Here is a 23,461-nt window from a genome sequence, read left to right as displayed (position 1 = left end):
GTCTTGAAAAGTAATAGAACAAACATAAAAGACTAAAAATACAATAAATGGTAAAAATAAATGTTTAAGATTTGAGTTTTATAAAAACATTTTCTGAAATCTTTATCTCCCTGTGAAGCTTTCCTGGATAAGTTAACAAAGGGGTCAATTCATATTAAATTTTTGGAAACTGTTCATTTAATAACAAAAACAACTAACAGTTTACAGAATCTAAGGAAAAGCTATTTCTACTTGGCACTAAATTCTTTTATAAATTTTAACTGTACTAGAGTATGTACAAATTTCAGAAATTTTATTGCTTTTTTTGAAGGTACACAGTGTGGTTGTTTAAGCTTAATTTGGATTTCATTTTTATGGTAAAAATGTCTTGATAAATTCTATACACTATAGAATAATCCTCTGGCTCAGGTTGGCAACAATATAAATACAATTATTACAGATCTAGCAAAAAGAGGTAATCAAGTAAAATAAAAAAATTAAGTCCAGGTAATTCAATAAGAAAAAATTACAAAAAGTTAATTTATAATTTCATTGGTTAATGCATTTTTTTACATGAACACATATTCCATGTTAGCCTTTATGTCACCTACTGGCTCCAGAAAGTACTTTCACTCAACAACAATGGTCGTATCAACTAGTCTTTTGATTAATTTGCTGAAAACCTGGTCCTAAAAGGGCAAATCAATGCCTGAAGGAAAAAAAAGGAGCTAAAAGGTAAATATAGGGAGAGTGAATAAATACCAAGTTGTTTATGCTGAACAATGAGAAATAAGAAGTATATTTAATCATAACCTAAGAGAAATAATTATTTTAATGGGGCCATTAAGATAATAAATTACTGCACTTCTTTGAAGAAAACATTTTAGTATCTACTTGTTCACAAATATACCATAACTTGGTTAATTATTCCAAATTAAATACTGTTAAGACTTTTTCAAACTTGTTAAGTAACAGTACTGTCTGTAAAATTGCTGCGCAATTATACTTTCCTCTTCTCATAGTAACATGTCACTTTTCCCCCCAGGTAATCTATTATGCCTGGGTAGAAACTAATTCGGATATGATTCACATCAAAATATCAAAATATCCTTCATAACTATATAGTATTTACTGTGAACTCAAATATAGTTTAAAACATCTAAAATCTTGAGAGGTGGAGCTTTAAAATTGACTTCATGTATTGCTTGTTCATAATGAGAATACATAAAACAATCATCTCATAGTAAAGAGAATATGGTAATATTATTATTTTGTAAAGCTTTCTTTCTACTCTTCAATGGGATGCATGGCCCACTTCAGGTTCTTTTACCCTCCTCTATATTTCTGTCAGAAAATACTTCCAAACTTGTTCGTACTTGTCTAGTTTCACGAATGAAGACTTCATTATTTCTAACACAGTTTTTTTCCTAAGTAATGGAAGTTCTGAAAAATCTACTCCACAATTTCTGTGCTAATTGAAAGCTAATTAAATACTATCTCTGAATGCTACTTCCATGGATTAGATCATCACCTTTTGTAATGAAACACCTCAGTACTTGCCCTTTCTACTTGAAATATTTACATTTAAATACATAGTAATAAAAGAAATCATAGTTCATCTCCCAAAGTTTTAATAGTTGACTTCATACAAAACAAGTCATCTAAGAGTCCAATGTCATCTTAGATTCATTTTCCTAAGTAATACAAAATACAATCAAACACCTTTAAAAAACCTCCTTAATCCTTTTTTACTCTACCTAATGCAATTCTGCGTGCTGTAGCACTCCTTGTAGGTTTTTCCGGCTCAAGTACCCAAGTCTTCTCATCAATTTCATCCATAACATCCCAGAATGCCTTCAGTGATTCCAGTGCTGCCAAAAACTGACTATGAATGCTTATTAAGGAGCTCTGTGAAAAGACGAAAGCTGAATAAGCTGTATGACACTATCAATAGTGGATTATCTTTCACTTAGGATACAACTCAGTTTACAAGTTTTAAGCTCTGTTTCATTTCAGCTAAAACTAGACTCTAGTAAACAACAGTCAACTCTCCCTGCTTCACATCTCTTCACCACTACTAGTATTAACAGAGTTCTTTTTTGATTGTCACTGGACTGTGCACTTATCAAGAAAGAACTGCTTTTTACAAACCATATTTATTATGATGCATTTTGTACTATATGTATGGAAAGGTATACCTTGTATTAATAATTACTATTATTAACGTATACAATATACATTTAGCATAGTGTCTACAATTTTAGTATGAAAATATTTTTATTTTCGCTCAGTTATCAAGTTAAATACAGTGCTATTTGTAATTTGATTAAATTACTTTTATACACTGTAAATAACTTTGCAGACTTAATTAGACAAAGAGTATGAAAAGGTTTTACACACTTTTAAAGAATTCAACAGAAATTACAAACAGGATTTCTTTTGATGTTAAATTTTTAGCCAATCTCTGAATTCAGTATTTCAGGCATTAATCCTTTATGGGAATTAAATACATTTTCACTAAATGACAAGAACTAAAGCCATCATTGATTTTAAAAATCAATTCATAAAGTCAAGAGTTTCTTATAAAATAATGTGGTATGGTTAAAAGATACAACTATTTACTAAATATTTTATATAAAAAGCCATCAAAACTAAAACAGTTTTAAAAAGAATTAAGGATTTATTTTTTATTTTTTTGCAATACACGGGCCTCTCACTGTTGTGGCCTCTCCCGTTGCGGAGCACAGGCTCCAGACGCGCAGGCTCAGCGGCCGTGGCTCACGGGCCCAGCCGCCCCGCGACATGTGGGATCTTCCCGGACGGGGGCACGAAGCCGTGTCCCCTGCATCGGCAGGTGGACTCTCAACCACTGCGCCACCAGGGAAGCCCAAGAATTAAGGATTTTATTTACTGTTTCAAATAAGCAAAACATAAAAAAGTCACTGAAAAACTGCTGGCTCGTATCAAATGTATTCATCCAAAATAACTGATACAAGGCAACAATTCAAGAATATGATACACCCTGAGTAAGATGAAAAGAAAGAACTCACGTCCTTAAACATGTATTTTGTACTTATGTACTTAAGGAAAACCCATTTCATCTCATCACTTGAGTCAGGGTGTACATGTAGATGGATTCATAGCACAGATTCACCAAAGCAGTTTCAACTCTTTAAAAGTTAAGAGTAGGAACTAGAGCTTAATGAGTAAAAATAACCTTTTATTACTAGTATATTGAGGGTAGAATATTCTCTTCTAGTATACCATACTTATCCACAAGTTTAGATGCCAGAATCCAGAAATCAGAAAACTAAATACCCAAGTGTTTCTTTTTTGTTTAACTGTGAGCTGCACTTTATTTCCTCTTTCACTGAATGCACCACCATTCTTTACATACCCAAATAAGAAAGCAGCTTTGGTCCTTGTAGATTTCCTCTGATACCTAATAAATTCTGTAAGTTAACATAAGACTTAAGTCCATATTTAACATATTTCTTGATAACTATTAATCCTAGTATTATTATATATTATTAAAATAATCCCCTATTCTTATTTCCATATTCAGACTTGCCATCCTTGACTTAACCTTCTGGCAGAGTACCCTATTTAAAATATAAACCTGAACAGATCAGTCCCTCTCTTAAAACCATTCAAACCAACATTCTAACGGGATTTTTTTCCCCTGTAGTCATATTCCCCTAAAGCCCATTATTTACATTGTGATTAAAGCTGATTTTTGTATTCTGCAAACCTGATACTATAATTTCCTGGTTTACAATAAACTGTTTTAAGTGCAGTTCTTCTCCAAGTGATGTTTTGTCTTTGTGATACTACCACATAATAAAAGCAACACAAGTCCCAAGAGCTGTTCAATAAATATTTAAGTAAATTGAACTATTTGACATAAGAAAATAATCACTGATGACCACCATTCTATTTGGTCACCATTATTTACAAGTACCTTGCAAATTATGTTTTATGTTATCGTTAGTGATTAAAACCACAGTTCTTTATCATGGCTTACAATTAATATTGTTTCATATGTATACACAGATATGTTTACATAAAGTAAACTGAAATACTTTCTGTGGGTGTATTTACTACTCCAAGCTTCAGTAACCACATTCCCTATGATCATTCCCAAATTTTTTTAAGCCAGATGGAGAACTCCAAACCTACTCAGCCATTTCTATGTAGATAACATCTATATGGCTGTCTAAGATGCACACCATAACTGGATGGTTCCAAACGGATCTCATCATCTTCCCAAAGAAAAATTCCCTTCCCGCTGTTTTTTTAATTAGTGAAAGGGACTACTACTTGCCCTATTGCCCAAGCCAGGAATCTAAGCATAGATTTAAGTAGATTACTAAAACAACCTTCTAACTGAATTTTCTTCCTTTAGACATAGCCCCCTATTTTAACTAAATTGACTTTTGTACTATGTAAGTCTAATACAGTAATTTCTTTGCTTACAATAAAAGTCATTAATCACTAGATGCAAACATTATAAACCAACTGGTGGACAGTATGTTGGCATTTTTAACAGCTTTATTGAGGTATAATTGTTATACAAAGAACTGCACATATTTAATGTGCAAGTTGAGTTTGGGCATATGCATATACCCATAATACCATCACCATAATCAAGGTAATAGATATAGCCAACACTTAACAAGAGATCTCTAACATGAGATCCCTAAAAACACTTAACATGAGATCCGCCCTCTCAACAAATTGTTAGGTGCACACTACGGCATTGTTAACTGTATTGTACAACAGATCTCTAGAACTTATTCATCTAGCACTCTGTACCCACTGAATACCAACTCCTCATTTCACCCACCCGCCAGCCACTGGCAACCACTACTGTATTCTCTGTATCTATGAGTTTGACTTAGATATTTCATATAAGTAGAATCATGGCAGTATTTGTCCTTTTGAGACTAGTTTATTTCACTTAGCAGAATATCCTCCAGGTTCATCCATATTGTTGCAAATGGCAGGATTTTCTTTTTTAAAGCTGTCTTGTATATACCACATTTTCTTTGCCCATTCATCTGTTTATGACAGATAAACAGATGGACAGTTGGATTTTTTCATATCTTTGCTATTATGAGTAACACTACAATGAACATGGGAGTGCAGGTATCTCTTCAAGACTCTGATTTCAGTTCTTTTGGAATATACCCAGAAGTGGGATTGCTGGATCGTATGGTTGTTATATTTTTTACTTTTTTGAGGACGTTCCATACTGTTTTCCATAGTTGCTGCACCATTTTACTCTCTCACCAACAGTGTACAAGGGTTCCAGTTCTTCCACATCCTTGCCAATACTGGCTACTTTGTGGGAGTGTTTGTTGGTTTGTTTTGTTTTTGATAATAGCCATCCTAACAGATCAAAACTATGACATGATACCATGTTTTAGTTTTGATTTTTATTTCCCTGATAATTAATGATGTTCAGCATCTTTTTATATACTGGTTGGCCATTGGTATGTCTTCTTTGGAGAAACGTATGTTCAAGTTCTTTGCTCATTTTTTTAATCAGGTGTTTTTTTTGCTGTTGAGTTGCAGGAGTTCCTTGTATGTTTTGGATATTAACCCTTCATCAGATAGTTTGCAAATATTTTCTCTCATTTCATAGGCTGCTTTTTTCATTTTGTTGATTGTTTCCTTTACTGTGCAGAAGCCTTTTAAAGGTATGATGCAGTTCCACGTGTCTATTTTTGCTTTGTTGCCTGTAATTTCAGTGTCATATTTAAGAGATCACTGCCAAAACCAGTATCAAGAAGCTTTTCCCCTATGTTTTCACCTAGTAGTTTTACAGTTTCAGGTCTCATGTTCAAGTTTTTAATTAGTTTTGAGTTGATTTTTGTATACAGTATGAGGCAGGCGTCTAATTTCACTTTTTTGCATATGGATATCCAATTTTCCCAACACTGTTTGCTGAAGAGACAACTCTTTTTAAAAATCAGTATAGTAGTGTCCCTCTCCTTTCTCTCTCTCCATCTATATCTATATTTTAAAATCTATAATTACCTATTTCATTGAAAATCCAAGGAAAAGTTAACCAAAAAGTCATAAAATGCTGTCACATGGTATCTTTCATTTGAAAGTAAGTTCCCCCAAACACACTGTCCATTTCTTGTATGCTTGAATGTAAATAAAATCCTAAACACATCTCTGCTTAAAATGCTAACTCTGTATTTTAAACAGAAAAGGTATGTTTTTTTTAAAAAAAATGACAGCAAAATAAAAACAAACAAAAAACCCATAAAACAACCACCCTGAAACTAGAAGTCAGTTGATAATTACAGAAGAAGTGAATTTCAAATCCTAAAAGTCATCATCAGTCTCCCAAGGCAACAGAAATAAAAGCAAAAATAAACAAATGGGACCTAATCAAACTTACAAGCTTTTGTACAGCAAAGGAAACCATAAAAAAAAAACAAAAAGACAACCTACAGAGTCAGGGAAAATATTTGCAATGATTTGACCAACAAGGACTTAATTTCCAAAATATACAAACAGCTCATATAACCCAATATCAAAAAATCAACAATGCAATCAAAATATGGGCAGAAGACCTAAATAGATATTTTTCCAAAGAAGACATACAGATGGGCAACATGAAAAGATGCTCAACATCGCTAATTATTAGGGAAATGCAAGTCAAAACTACAATGAGGTATCACCTCACACCAGTCAGAATGGCCATGATTAAAAAATTGACAAACAATAAATGCCAGAGGGGGTGTGAAGAAAAGGGGACCCTCCCACACTGTTGGTGGGAATGTAAATTGGTGCAGCCACTATGGAAAACAGTATGGAGGTTCCTCATAAAACTAAAAATAGATTTGCCATATGATCCTGCAATCCCACTCCTGGGATTATATATCTGGAGAAAACTATAATTCGAAAAGATACGTGCACCCCAATGTTCATTACAGCACGTTTTACAGTAGTCAAGACACGGACACCACGTTAATGTCCACTGACAGATGAATGGATAAAGATGTGGTATAAATATACAATGGAATACTACTCAGCCATAAAAAAGAATGAAATAATGCCATTTGCAGCAACATGGATGGACCTACAGATTATCATACTGAGGAATGTCAGAAAAAGAAAGACAAATACCAAATAATATCACTTATATGTGGGACCTAAAATATGACACAAATGAACTTATCTATGAAACAGGCTCACAGACATAGAGAATAGACTTGTGGTTGCCAAGGGGGAAGCGGGGTGGGAGAGGGATGGATTGGGAGTTTGGGATTAGCAGATGCAAACTATTATGCATAGAATGGATAAACAACAAGGTCCTACTATATATAGCACAGGGAACTATATTCAATATCCTGTGCTAAACCATAATGGAAAAGAATATGAAAAAGAATGTATATATCTGCTGTACTGCAGAAATTAACACATTTTAAATTAGCTATGCTTCAAAAAAAATTTTTTTTAAAAGTCATAATCAAATTTTACACAGTATTTTTATGTTCCAAATAAAGAAAGTCTGAAAAAGTGAAAAGTGAGACACAGAAACATTTCTCTTAGCAATTTTAATGAAGTGGACATTAAAACTATTCTATCAATAAGCCTCTGAAAAAAAACTTTTCTACAACTGCTTATTTTGTCTGTTAAATCATTCACAAACTCTTAATTTTCAATTGATTACCGTACTGAAAATGGGGGAAAAAAAGTTTAAATGTTAACAGTGCAATTAAATATTCTATATACATCACCATAAATGCCAAGGAAGTACCCTGTAATATGACCAAATTTGATATCAAAGTTCAGTAAGTATTTTGCAAGGAGAAAAGTTCTCTAAAAATTTTTTTTTCAAAAATAAAAATTGCCAAGTCCTCATTTTTTAATATGAGCAGTCTCACATCACACCAAAACTACTGTGCAACTGCCTTAAGTTTTCTTTCTTTCTTTAGAGGGTGGGGGCGAGACAATATGCAATGTAAAATAACATATGAATCAGATAAAGAAAAACTCTGATAAAAGGTGAGAAAGTTAATATTAAGAGGTAACATTAAAATACAAAATGTTGGTAAGGATGTAAATCAACATGAACTCTCACATTCTGTGGGTGAGTGTATAAAATGGCACAACCATTTTTGAAAAGATTTGGCGATTTCTTTAAAAACTAAATATATCCTTACTTGTAACTTAGCTGTCCATAAAAAGACTTATGTAAGGATGTTCATAGTTTATTCATAAATGTCAAAAATTGGTATAAGTCCAGATGTCCATCAATAGGAGAAATGATAAACTCTAGTATATTAATGCAATGGAATACTACTCAGGAATAAAAAGAAAAAACTACTAATACATGTCACAACATGGAAATTTCAAAACTCTGTTGAGTGAAAGAAGCCTACGTACATAAAGAGTACATACTATATGCTTCTGTTGATATGAAGTCTGGAACAGGCATAGCTAAGGTATGGTTGGGAAAAAAACAACGGATATTTACTGGGAAGAGAGAGGAGACTGAATGATGGTAATGTTCTGCATCTTGAGTATGGACTGCACCAGTATATTCATTTACTGAAACTTATGATACACTTAGGATTTATGCATTTTATTATTCCCAAATTTTACAAAGAACTGAACTCTAGTTAAAGGTATGCATACTGAAGTAAGTATTTGGGGGAAAGATCTGATACATGCAAATTACTTTGAAAGGCCTCAAAAATCAGATGGATTTATGGACGGAAAGAGGTACAAATGGAAATGTAAGTGTTAAAGCAAGTACAGTAAATGTTAACTATAGAATCTGGGTGGTGTATATATGAATATTCACCATAAACCTTTTCGATGTTTCTGTATGTTTGAAATTTTATAATAAAATATTGGGAGGAATTATATAACTTATATGAGTTATTTATTATAACTAAGAAAGTTAATTAAAACTATTTTTTCTGGATTAGGTTATAGACTAATTTTTTTCAAATATTTAACAACTGATCTCTTTACATAAATCTTTAAATCTATATATTTAAAACCATCTCTAAAACAAAACATAAATATGCCTTCTGAGAAAATCGGCTCACTCTATGTGGCAGTTATAATCTTTGAAATGTCTGTAATAGGTGTTCTTAATCAGAGTATCATAAGGTTGGGTTAAAAAATGCATTTTATATTCTCTACGTAAAATATAGCATTTCACTCAACTATGGACATAGATAACAAACCACACAAATGGTATCACTACCTGTAACTTTCTCTACAAAAAAAATCACACTGCAATCACTTAGAGAACTTAAACACTAATATCTACATTCCATTCTCAGCCATTCCTTTTTAATTGATCTTGTTACAATGCAGCCTTAGCACTAGGAATTTCAAAAGTTCCCCAAGTGATTCTAATGTGCAAAGTTGAGAACTACAGGTGGAACAATGAACAACAGCCATCCCTGTTATAGTCTAAATGTTACCAGACATATTTCTAAAAGATTCAAGCTCATGAGGGAAAAGAAAGGCATCCTTATGAACATTTACGTGATAACTTTAATTTCACTCTTTTTTCACTGTTGATGTTTAATATTTTATTTATTTTTGCAACCAACTTTGGGATTTAGGGAAGCATACAATGAATTTGTAAAAATGGAACACAGTTTATAAAATTAGACTTATGGAGAAAAGTTTTAACTTTAACTTAAAATAGTCAATTTGTAGCCATATACAACAAACTATCAGGGTCAAGAATCAACGAATGCATGTCCTCATTTATAGCATACCAAGTTATACAAAACTAAGTAATACTACAAAATGAATTATGTCTTAATACAATTCAATACAGCAAATGTGTACAATGTGTAGGTGTTATGCTCTACAGTAAATACTGATTGATATAAGATACAATAGAGTATGTTAGTTAAGTTCATAGACTTGTAGTCAAATATTTAGTCTCATTCCTAGTTCCACTACTTAAAACTAGTTGCATCTTTCTCAGCAAATTACTTAATCTCACTTAGCTTCTGCAATATGGAAATACTGTTAATCCTTACAAGATTTAAGTGAGATGATGTATATAAAATGCTAAGTGCTCAGGATACAGTATATGCTTAAAATTGATAGCCACTATAATTAAAAGACATATGGTCCCTGACCTAGAGAAATTCTATCAAATCAAAAAATATTTGTACCATATTAGACAAAGGATTAACACCCTTAATATAAAAAGTTACTGAAATCAATTTTTAAAATACATATGTATTTTTAAAAATAGGGGATTAAAGACAGTTTCCTAGAGAAAAAATTCACATAATCACATAAAAAATACTCAACTTCATAAGTTTAGACATTATTTCTAATTGCAAAATTTCAGGTAACAGAAAGAGAAGAGATGAGCAAAGCCTCAGAGTTAGAGGATGGTGAGAATAATGAGGTATACGGGATGGGCGTCTGCTTTCCCAGAGTAACTTTTCCTTTAATAACTGAGGTAGCTCAATTCCATGGTGTGGCTTCTTTCTTACAGCACTCCCATTACTAGTCACTGCTTTATTACAGAACATCACTGAAGAGGTGAGCATTCTATAGGTCCTATGGGACCATGGTACATGCCCTTAATCCATTCCAGAATAATCAAGAGTGGTTTTGTTCTAATTCAGCACCAATGATTTTGTTCCAAGGCTTCACTAGTCCCTGGGTAGTGTGGTTTTAAAAACCCACTTTATATAAAAATTTTTATTTCCTTCTTTGTACTTTTCCATACTTCCTACAATAACATATATTATTTGTATAATCATAAAGGAGCACATGTAGAAATAGAAATAAATGGTCTGTCAGCTATCCTTTCATTTCATGAATGTGTACAGTGAAAAACATACTAAACTCAATTCAATGAAACTAATATTTCAACCATGTGTCAGGACTATGTTAGGAACTCCAATACAAAGATAAAAGAACCCAGTACACAGAGAGGTCACCATTCTAATCTTGACGGGTAACAAAGTATCTGATATCAAGACATACCCAGCCTCTTAAAGACTTAATATTACATCTATAAATGTGAGTGTGTGGTAGATAACTTCTAAGGTGACTTCCAGCTCTAAAAGTCAAGAACTCTAAATATAACTTTGAAAATCCATGAAGTAGGTGATTCTGTCCAATTAAAAGTAGGTATACTTCCTTTCAAGATGCCAATTACTATAACATACTCCCATTTATTTCCAAATCATGTTTATAAACATATTTTCTCATTCAAATTATATATAAATTATACATAACTTATATGATTCACTGTACAACAATCATTTCCTCTTTAATCAAAAGAACTTTTATACCAGAATCAAAATATTTGGATTACACTTCATATCCCCATGTATTTAAGGGGAGAAGTCAAACATGCATTATACAACTACTGTTTTTTTCTAAAATATAGGGACAAGATTTCAGTCTTTTAAAACTTCTGAGTTTGGGAATAGGTTTGAAACCACAAATTTCTAGCAGGTATAGAAAAGCAACTACACAGCTCAAATATGATGAAGATCCAAAAATTACACCCAGAACACTGAAACTGGTTAATTCATTAATCAAAGGAAAATGTCAACCTTTTTAGCCCATATACATAATTTAAAGAAATAAACAGAGGGAAAAAAAAACTGTAGAAGGAAGACAAAAGAAATTATCAGCAAAACCAAAAAAATAAAAATTTTAAAACCTCAAAAGCAGGGGTTTCCCTGGTGGCGCAGTGGTTAAGAATCCACCTGCCAACGCAGGAGATACGGGTTCAAGCCCTGGTCCGGGAAGATCCCACATGCCGCGGAGCAACTAAGCCCATGCGCCACAACGACTGAGCCTGTGCTCTAGAGCCCACGAGCCACAACTACTGAAGCCCACACGCCTAGAGCCCATGCTCTGCAACAAGAGAAGCCACCGCAATGAGAAGCCCGCGCACCGCAACAGAGAGTAGCTCCCACTTGCCGCAACTAGAGAAAGCCCGCACGCAGCAACAAAGACCCAATGCAGCTAAAAATAATTAAATAAAATAAATTAAACAAAAAACAAACACAGAAAAGGCTTAGTGTCCCAAAAGCAATAAACTATCCTACAGAGAAGAAAAGTATCCCAGTAACCAAGATAACAATGTAGGAGCCTCTCACCTAAGCCTTGCTGTCAGAAGGGAGAGGATGTGATGCTAAACCACCTCTTGTCCTTAAAGCGCCAAAAAAATTTTTTTAAAAAGGAGAAACACTGAGAAAGTTAGAAAACATAAAACAAGGAGAAAAGAGTATATTCTATATTCCACTCTACCTACTCCAAAGATTTGCAGCATACCATGTTGAAGGCATAACAACCACAACATTCATTATTTTATCTATGTATCTTTCCGTCTATTTTTATGTGGGGTAAGGCAATCACTTAAAAAAAAGGCACAGACTAACCACCAGACATTGGAAAACTGTATCTGTAACATTCCATGCACTGGGAGCACAAGAGCTAGGTTTAACAGGGAAGATATTCCTGATATGGAGTCCAATCTTCCCGTGTGAAAAGCAAAGGTCAGAAGATTAAAAAGAATGTATTAATCTTGAGGGGAAAAAAACCAGACATCTCGACATGATTTGAAAAGAGCAGGCATAAAGATATTAATAAGAGATCAATTTAATATTAGGTTCACCTAAGGCATTTAATGAAATTCTCTGCACTGAAATCAGGATACCTGGACTGTTCTGTATATAGGCTTCTCGGTGAGAAGATCTGTATGTGAGATCCCTGTGTTGATGCACTGAAAATTTCTGAATAATCCCAATGCTGAACAGTCTGTTTGGTATGATAGATTTGGCATTTAAACCTTTAGATCATTGAACCATTAGAAAGTTCATCTGGTCAAATGTCACCAAATCATGACCTTTCCAAAAATATTACAAGGCATATTCTATCTCCCGACTAGTTTTATATTACTGAAACACAGTCTATTTTGGAAATGCTTGCCAATTTTTATTGCTGGCAAGTGTGATGAATCAAGTACCCCAATATTTGACCAGAGGAAGGTCAAGCTGGTTATTCTTGTTTATGTTTAATAAATAAATAAACCATCAGAAAACTAGGTTATATCAGTATTCTACAGAAATCTTGAAGGGTATCACATTTTCTCATGACACACAGCCAATAAACAGAGAAGGAGATGAAAATGTTCTTATTAACTCCATGGCTAGAGGATATATAGTTCGTGAAAGAAATCGGTGCTCTGGTTTCCACTGTCACCATCCACTGACGAATTGCTTATATGCTTAAGTCTAAACTCTTTTCGAAACATGCTAGTCCCGATTACTGAAATGTTAATAATTTTTTTTATATTCGACAAAGAAACTGGGTAACAAGTACAAGCTAAGAAGTTAGTGGCTGTGGCCATTATATAGAAGTTGCATGAAATTTTTCAAATGGTGGTGACAAGCCAAAGGAAGCTGATAGCAACTGTAAAGAAAGTTCTGTAGGGGTAAGGACATCATTTGAGAGAAGACTAGTACACTCTTTGAATTATAAATAGAGTTTTAAAAAGGCCCGTCAAGTTATATTGCTTAGAAGGTCACGTATAGCTGCAAAAGTTTTGTTCAGTCTTGAAAAACAAATCAAACAAGCAAAAGGCAACCATCAGGATTTTTTTAAAGAAGGTAAATTTCTGTGCCGTAAGTATAACTGGTATATTTGGACCCTTGTCCTACGTCATCTTTATTTGTAGCTATAACGTTAAGTGATATATGCAATGATAATTTGAGCTTGGGATCTCCCCCAAAAAGCAAAGCCTGAGGCCAGGGCTTGTGTACAGATAGGTTATTGGAAGTAATCTCAGGGACTGAGAGGGAGTAGGGACTGGAAACAGTATAAGCGAGGAGAGAAAGCTAAAATAAGGGTGTACTTTCAAGATGGTTACTGTGGTCAATGGCAGCTCCGTGAGAAGTTCTAGAGAAAGCTCCTCAGAATTGCCACCCAAGAAACAGAATTCAGGAGCATTTATTCACTGTCTTCTATTCCTGACTGGTCGAGTTGCCCTAGGAGGGTTATGAATTCTCTCACATTTCCAGATCTGCATACATATGTATCCCTAATGGCTCCCATAAACATCACTGGTCCTAGCATTAGAAGAGCTGTGGGGCAAAGAAAGAGAGAAGTGGTAGAGCTTAGGTGAGGTGTTTTGTCAAGATACACAATCATGAAACAAACTGAAGCAATATGGCTGAGTAAAAAGTGGATGCGAAGGAAGTGAAGTAAGGAGCAAGAATTATCTGATTCCTAAGCCATTTGCCAAACAGGGGAGTAACATATGGTCAATTCTCCAAGAGTTAAATAAACCTATTTTGAAAAAACTTTCCTCATGAAATTAATTTATATAAAGCTTTAATAGTAATAAAAGGGATATATTTGAAATACCCAAAATATATATCTATATAAAATATTCTGCCTATTTTGTGGTGTTGTCTTATTATTGAGCTTTCAGAGCTCTTTATATATATTCTAAGCACAAGTCCATTATCAGATACATAATTTGCAAATATTTTCTCCTAGTCTATACCTTGTCTTTTCACTCTTTTAACAGTATTTTTCAAGAGCAACAAGTTTTAATTTTGATTAAGTCCAATTTCTCAACCCGTTTTTATAAGGATCTTGTTTTCTGTATTGTGTTAAGAAATCTTTGCCTATCCCAAAGTCACAAAGCTTTTCCTTGTTTTTTCCAGAAGTTTCATTGTTTTAGGTTTTACATTAAGTTTATGATTCATTTTGAGTTAATTTTTACATATGGATTGAAGTTCATCTGTTTTGTATATATGTATATATATAGCAAATTATTTGTCCCATTTATTGAAAAGACTGTCTTTCTTCCACTGAATTATCTTTGCACCTTCACTGGGAACAGCTGTATGCATACACAGTTATATGGGTATACTTCTAAATTCTCTATTCCAGTGATCTTTTTTTCATACTTTATATTAATACTACAGTGCCTTGATAGATAGGTTTGTCTTAAAGGTAAATTTATAAGTCTTGAAATCAGGTGGTATTAGTCCTCCAATTTTGTTCTTTTTCAGTTTTTTGGACTACTCTAAGTTCTCTGCATTTCCATATGAATTTTAGAATCATTTTGTCAATTAAAAAATCTACTGGGATTTTGATTGAGATTGCATTGAATCTATAGATCAATTTGGAGAGAACTAACAAGTTAACAATACTGAGTCTTCTAACTCATGAATATAGTTTATCTCTCCATTAATTCAGGTCTTTACACAAAAGATTTGTAGATGCTTCACCAAAGAAGATATATGATGACAAGCATTTAATACGTTCAACATCACTTGTCATTAAGGAAACGCAAATTAAAATCAAAATGAGCTACCACTACACACCTATTAGAATGGCTAAAATGAAAATGACTGGACATACCAAATGTCAGTAAGGATGCAGAGAAACCAGAAGCCTCAAGCACTCTTGTTAGGAATGTAAAATAGCACAACCGCTTAAAAAAAACCGTTCAGCAGTTTCTTAAAAAGTTAAATACACACCACTTAGATGATCTAGCCATTCTAACCCTAGGTATTTGCCAAAGAGAAATGAAAGCATATCTTCATATAATGACATTCACATAATGTTCACAGTAGCTTTATCTGTAACAGCCACATCCTGGAAACACCCCATCTGTCCATCAACAGGTAAATGAACAATATATGGTTACATTCATACAAAGGAGTACTACTCAGCCTAAAAACAATGAAATATTATTACATGCTACAACACTGATAAGTCTCTAATTTTGCTGAGGAAAGAAACCTGACATAGAAAAGTATATAGAACTATATAAAACTCTAGAAAGGAGAGCAGCAGTTGCCTGGGGATCAGGAGGAAGGACACGAGGAACAGAAGGGAGAGATTAAAAAGGCGAAGCGGGAAACTTGGTTGTTGTGGAAATGTTTATTATCTTGATTGTGGGGTTGATTTCACGGGTGTAAACATTTGTCAATGCTCACCAGATCATACGCTTTAAATATGTTTAGTTTATGGTATATCAATTATACCTCAAAAAAGCTGTCTAAAAAAACACTCATTCTGGGGCTTCCCTGGTGGCGCAGTGGTTGAGAGTCCGCCTGCCGATGCAGGGGACGTGGGTTCGTGCCCCAGTCTGGGAAGGTCCCACATGCCGCGGAGCGGCTGGGCCCGTGAGCCATGGCCGCTGAGCCTGCACGTCCGGAGCCTGTGCTCCGCAACGGGAGAGGCCACAACAGTCAGAGGCTCACGTATCGCAAAACAAAAAAAACAAAACAAAAAACAAAACAAAAAACAAACAAACAAACAAAACACTCATTCTGATTTCTGGACAGTAATTAATCTATACATTAGTACCTTCTTTGCAGTAGATCTGCAGTAGATTTCTCAACTTTTAGGACCTAAAAAATTTACAAAACAGCTATATTTCTAACAGCAAAGACAAAGACAGAAGAGTAACTGTTCATAAACCCACCACTTAGATAATAAAAGCTTATCAGTTTTATATGTATATATTGGGCAAGGAAGGAGAAAGGATATACATGGGAACAAAGATGCTAGCTATTACCCCATAACTGTTATTAGATTATGTTAAACTAGGAAAGCACTTAAGCAGAAAAGCGTGAACACCGCCAATCTCAAAATGTAACGCTTATTATCTTTAAAAGCATTTTGTTACTTTTATAATACCTGAAGTGATATAATAACGTCAGTCACTTAACCAGATCTTAGAGTATAATATCTTCATCTTAAGTACTATTATTTCCAGTATTTTAATAATTTTCTCACAGTCCCAGAATGTGATCTTTTGTGCTCTGATGACACTTAAATTAATAGCATAATTTTCTGGTACTTGCAACAGTTGCTTTCCATTCTGATTTTTTATACTTTCCTATAATATGCGCACATAAATCCTCTAATAATCATTTTTGTCTTTTTCTCTGAGGGATTCAAAAGGCTTGATTCAAATATCAAGAGATTAAACTTCTAAAGAAATTTAATTTTAACATTAATTGCAATATTCCCAATCAGATATCTTTAAAGAGATAAATCTCTTAAATGTTCAGTTCATTTGATCTTATTTGCAAGCTTCATTAATTTTCTCAACTCTTTCTGTAGGTGTAACTAAATCTATTAAACCAAATGCTATTCTCTGTCACACAATCCATAAAGAATGCATCACCTCTTCTTACAGTTTATTTTTACTATAACTGACCACTGATGATTTAAAAGATTTGCTACTATTCTTAAGTCATGTGGAAAGTATATATGCCCACAAAGTTAAATGAAACACATTCACTCCATGTGTAGCCATTACAGAATGACTGCAGCAACTCTCTTAATAAAAAAGATAAGGAAGAGAGGGAGGGAGGGAGAAGTAAATAAATGTCTGTCCAGTGTATGTTGAAAATGAGTAGGCACTTCCAACATGGTCCTAAGCTATCCTATATTATAGGTCATTAAAAAAAGAAAAGAAAAAATGTCAGGCCAATTAGGTGAGGATTCTGGGTAGATGACTGAGTAGGAAGCACCAGGAATCTGTCTCCCCACCTAGACAATAAATGCACTGACAGAAACTATTTTGGAACTCTTGAGTCTACAGAAGGCTTGCAACTTTGGTTAATTTCAGCTCTTAGCTACCCATCACCCTGCCCCACAGCTCCCTGACAGGCAGCCCTGCACACACTTCGGGAGCACCCTGCACACAGCTTATAGGAGCCAGGGTGGGAGAAAAGGAGCTGTCTTCCAAATACCAGGTATCTATGCTCTGATGACTGATTGCTGCTTCTAATCTCAGAGGAATACACAAACAGGCAGTTGGATATTGCTGCTGTACTTCCTCCCACTGTTTCAAGTCCTTCCCTCTCTTGCAGAAGTGACCTGCAGCGTACTTAAGGAGCCACTGACCCTCCCCCCCCCTTCATTTTTCTCTTTTTCCCCTTTTGAGTGTCAGACTTTAAAGACTAGAACATTCAAAAGCAACTCAATGAGTGAGAAAGCAACTGGGATGAGTGAAATGAGGTACAAACTTCCAATTACAAAATAAATGAGTCATGGGGGTGAAATGTACAGCGTGGGGAATATAGTCAATAATATTGTTATATCTTTATATGTTGACAGATCGTAAACTAGACATAATGGTGGTGATTTTGAAATGTATAGAAATATCGAATCACTATACTGTGCACTAGAAACTAACAAAGTGTTGCAGGTCAATTATACTTCAAACAAGCTCATAGAAAGAGAGATCATATTTGTGGTTACTAGAGGGGAGGGGTGGGGGGAGGAGGAATTGGGTGAAGGTGGTCAAAAGGTACAAACTTCCAGTTACAAGAAAAATGAGTGCTAGGGATGTAATGTACATGATTGATATAATTAACACTGTTGTATGTTATATATGAAGTTGTTAAGAGTAAATCCTAAGAGTTCTCACCATGAGAAAAAATATCTTTTGCTTTTTCTTTTAATTTGTATCTATATGAGATGGATAGTCACTAAACTTATTGTGGTATTCATTTCATGATGCATATAAGTCAAATCAATATGCTGCAGAGCTCACAGTGCAGTGCAGTATATCTCACAGATATACAGTGCAGTATGCCAGCTGTATCTCAATAAAACTGAGGAAAAAAAGGCAACTGCCTTTATAGGAAAATTTTGGAAGTCACTCTGCATGCCCAGGGAAAGGCTCAACAAAGACCAGAAAAGACCCTAAGAGTACACCTCAGGCTGATCCTTGATGCAGAGACAGCCTGCAACAATCAAGAACACAAAAACATAGACCAAAAAAAACAGGGAAATTTTGATCTTTCCTCTGGAGAGAGGGGAGGATCCAACTTCTAAAGTTACCACATTATATGACTAAAATTTCCAGTTTTCAACAACAACAAAATCACAGGGCACTAAAAACAAAACAAAGTGTAGCCCTGATTCAAAGGAAAAAAATTAACAGGTTCCAAACACAGACCTGAGAGTATCTCTACTAGACAGAGAATTTGAAACAACTGATACGTAAGCTTTAAAGTAAGATGTAGAGCAAGTCAAGAAACCAATGTATGAACAAAATGGAAATAACAACAAAGAGAGAGAAGACTTTCAAAAAAGAACATAAAAAGAAATTCTGGAGCCAAAAATTACAATAACTAAAACGAAAACTTCACTAAGAGAATCCAAAGGTGAATTTGAACAGGCAAAAAAATCTGTGAACATGAAGATAGGACGTAAGTTATTATGGCTGAGAAGCAGGAAGAAAAAAGATTGAAGAAAAGTGCATGAGTCTAAGGGAACTGTATGATACCATCAAGTTGACCAATATATGGATTGTGGGGTCCCAAAAGAAGAACGAAAATGGCAGAGAGCATATTTCTATAATGGTTGACAAATTCCCAAATTCGCTGAAATACATAAATATACACATCCAAGAAGCTCAATGAACTCTAAGATGAACTCAAAGAGATCCACACCAAGGCACATTACAATCAAGCTTTCAAAAGACAAAGACAAAAAGAGAATCTTGAAAGAAGTTGAGAAGTGACTCATCACACACAAAGGGAACCTCAAAAACTATTAGCAGATTTCTCATCAGAAACTTTGATGACCAGAAAACTGTGGGCTGATATATTCAAACTGCTAAAGGGAAAAAAAAATGTCAACCAAAAATCCTATAGCTGGCAAAATTATCCTTCATCAGTGTAGGAGAAATGAAGACATTCCCAGACAAACAAAAGAAGTCTGCTACCATTAGACCTGCCCTGCAAAAAATGTTATAGGAAGTCCTGTAGGTTGAAATAAAAGGACACTAGACAGTAGCATGAAGCCCTATGAAGAAATAAAGATCTCAGTAAAGGTAAATACATGGAGCAATTATAAAAGCTAGCACTATTATAAAAATGGTTTTTAACTCCACTCCTTGTTTTCGACATGATTTAAGAGACTAAGGTATTTTTTAAAACTAAGAATTATTCAACTCAATGCCAGTGTTACAGTAACTTTGGTTTGTAACTTCACATTTTGTTTTCTACATAACTTAAGAGACAAAGGCATTTAAAAGAATTATTAGTTTTCGGTTTGGTGCATACACTGTGTAAATATATAACTTTGTGACAACAACAACTGAGAAGGGTAGGTACAGAGCTGTAAAGGACCAGAGTTTGTATGTTATTGAAGTTAAGCTGGTATAAATTAGAAGGTTATAACTTCAGGATGTTAAATGTAATTCTGATGGCAACCACAGAGAAAACGGCTATAGAATATATACAAAAATAAATAACAAAGGAATTTAAACATTTAACTCCAAAAAAAATCAACTGAACTCTAAATAAAGCAGTAATGCAGAAAATAAGGGACAAAATAACTATAAGGCATATAGAAAAAGTAGCAAAATGACAGATTAAGTCCTTCCTTATCAGTAATAACTATAAATGTAAATAGGCTAAACTCTCTAATCAAAAGACAGAGATTGGCAGGATGGATAAAAACACATGATCCAACTATATGCTGTCTACAAGAATATCACTTTAGATCCACAGACACAAACAGGCTTAAAGTGAAAGAATGGAAAAAGATATTCCATTCAAATAATCACCAAAAGAGAGCAGGAGTAGCTATACCAGTATCAGACAAAATAGACTTTAAATCAAAATAGGTTACAAGAGACAAAGAAGGACATAATATATTAATAAAAGGTTCAATACAGCAAGAAGATATAACAATTATAAGCATTTATGCAGCTAATAACAGACTATCAAAACATGAAACAAAAATTAATAGTACTGAAGAGAAATAGTTGTATAATAATATTTGGGAGACATCAATACCCCACTCCCAATAACAGACAGAAAATAAGGAAACAGAGGACTTGAACAACACAACAAACCAACAAGATCTAACAGACGTATATTGAACACTCTACACAGTAACAAAAGAGTACACATATTTCCCAAATGCACATGGAATATTTTCCAGGACACATCATGTTTTAGGCTACAAAATACATACAAAATAAATTTTAAAAGATAGATATCATATAAAGTATCTTTTCCCACCACAACAGGATGTAGTTAGAAATCAATAAAAGAAAGAAAACTGGAAAATCCACAAATTTGTGGAAATTGAACAACATACTCTTAAACAATCAATGGATCAAACAAGAAATCACAGTGTAATTAGAAAATACTTAGAGACAAAAAAGAAAACACAGCATACAAAAACTTAGAGAATGCAGCAAAAGTACTAAAGAGGCTATTTATAGCTATAAATGCAGACATTAAAAAACAAGAAAAATCTCACCATCAACCACTTAACTTTACAACTACAGGACCAAACTAAACCCAAAGCCAGCAGAAGGAAATAAAGATTAGAGAAGAGATAAGGTAGAGAATAGAAAGACAATAGAGAAAATCAATGAAACCAAAGGTTGATTCTTTGAAAAGTTCAACAAGTTGACAAATTTTAAATAAATGGGACTAAGAAAAAAAAGAAAATTCAAACTACCAAAATTGGTTATAAAAGTGGGGACATTATTACCATTTACAAAAACAAGAAGAAATGTAAGAGAGAACTATGAAAAACTGTATGTATGGCAACAAATTGGATAACCTAGATGAAATGAACAAATTCCTAGAGACACAAAACCTTCCAAGAGTAAACCACAAATAAATAGAAAATCTGAACAGAATAATAAGGAGTAAGGAGACTGAATCACTAATCAAAAGATCTCGACAGAAAAAGTCCTGGAAGTGTCACTGGTGAATTATACCAAACATTTTAAAGAAGAACTAACACCAATCCTTCTCAAACTTTTCCAAAAAATTGAAGAGGGGAAAATACTTCCTAATTCATTTCATGAGGCCATCTTTACCCTGATACTAAAACCCCAAGAAAACTTAAAAACCATGATCCCTTATGAATACTGATTAAAAAATCCTCAACAAAATACTAGCAAACCAAATTTAGCAGCATATTAAAAAGATTACAGGGCTTCCCTGGTGGCGCAGTGGTTAAGAGTCCACCTGCCGATGCAGGGGACACGGGTTCGTGCCCCAGTCCGGGAAGATCCCACATGCCGCAGAGCGGCTGGGCCTGTGAGCCACGGCCGCTGAGCCTGCGCGTCTGGAGCCTGTGCTCCGCAACGGGAGAGGCCACAACAGTGAGAGGCCCGCGTACCACACACACACAAAAAAAAGATTACACACTGAGATCAGGCGGGATTTATTCCTGGAATGCAAGGATGGCTCAACATATGCAAATCAATAAAATGTAATACACTATACTAACAGAATGAAGAAATCCATATGATCATCTCAACTGACACACAAAAAGCATTTGACAATATTTCACACCCTCTCATGATAAAAACACTCAACAAACTAGGATCAAAGAAAGTTATTGCAACATAATAAAAGCCATATTATGAAAAACTGCAGCAAACATCACACTCAATGTTGAAAGACTGAAAGCTTTTCCTTTAAGATCAGGAACAAGGCAAGGATACCGACTTTCATCACTTCTATTCAACACAATATTGGAAGTTCTAGCCAGATCAATTACGCAAGAAAAAGAAATTAAAAGCATCCAAACTAGAAAGGAAGAAGTAAAATTATCCCTGCTTGCAGATGATATAATGTTACAGGTAAAAAACCTATATTCCCCCCCTCAAAATTGTTAGAACTAAGAAATTAATTCAGTAAAGTGGCCACTTTGACCACCAGCAAAGTCAATACACAAAAATTAGTTGCGTTCTGAACAGCAACAATGAACAATCCAAAAAGGAAATTAAGAAAACAATTTCATTTACAATAACATCAAAAAAGAATAAAATACTTAGGAATTAACCAAGAAGGTTAAGGACTTATAAAATGAAAACAAAAAAACATTCCTGAAAAAAATTAAAGAAGACATCAAAAAAAGGAATCTCAAGCCAGATTCATGTACTGAAAGACAATGCAATCCTTTTCAACATCCCAATGATATGTTTTTGGGCAGAAATAGAAAATCCTATCTTAAAATTCATATAGAATCTTAAGAGACCCTGTATAGCCATACAATCTTGAAAAAGAACAACAAAGCTGGAGGAAAAAAGTGGAAATCACATTTTCTGATTTCAAAACTTACTACAAAGCTACAGTAATCAAAACAGTGTGGTACTAGCATATGACCGTCTATATATAGACAAATGGAACAGAATAGAGAGCCTAGAAATAAACCCTCATATACATGATCAAATGATTTTTGACAAGGTTACCAAGACTATTCAATGAGAAAAGAACAATCTTTTCAACAAATGGTGCTAGGAAAACTGGCTATCAATATACAAAGTAATTAAGCTGGCTCCTTATCTAACACTGTATATAAAAAGTAACTTAAAATGGATCAAAGACCTAGATGTAAGAGCTGTAAGTATAACACTCTCAGAAAAAAACACAGGGCAAAAAAGCTTCGTGACATTGGATTGGGCAATGACTTCTTCAATAAA

The 23,461-nt window shown here is 34.1% G+C and overlaps 1 protein-coding gene across 3 annotated transcripts in view; it reads right to left on the bottom strand.

Annotated features, from left to right (window-relative positions):
- FANCL (FA complementation group L) overlaps nucleotides 1-23,461 on the bottom strand; it is a 78,519-nt gene that overhangs the window by 4,450 nt on the left and 50,608 nt on the right. For all 3 annotated transcript variants that reach the window (XM_067704996.1, XM_067704997.1, XM_067704998.1), the window contains one exon: nucleotides 1,737-1,887. In XM_067704996.1, coding sequence (XP_067561097.1) covers nucleotides 1,737-1,887 — 151 coding nt within the window. The remainder of the gene's footprint in view (nucleotides 1-1,736; nucleotides 1,888-23,461) is intronic.

The sequence above is a fragment of the Pseudorca crassidens genome, chromosome 14, assembly GCF_039906515.1.
Source record: "Pseudorca crassidens isolate mPseCra1 chromosome 14, mPseCra1.hap1, whole genome shotgun sequence".
NCBI lineage: Eukaryota > Metazoa > Chordata > Mammalia > Artiodactyla > Delphinidae > Pseudorca > Pseudorca crassidens.
Note: the sequence above shows the minus strand (reverse complement) of the source record. Positions and strands in the feature narration are given on the sequence as shown.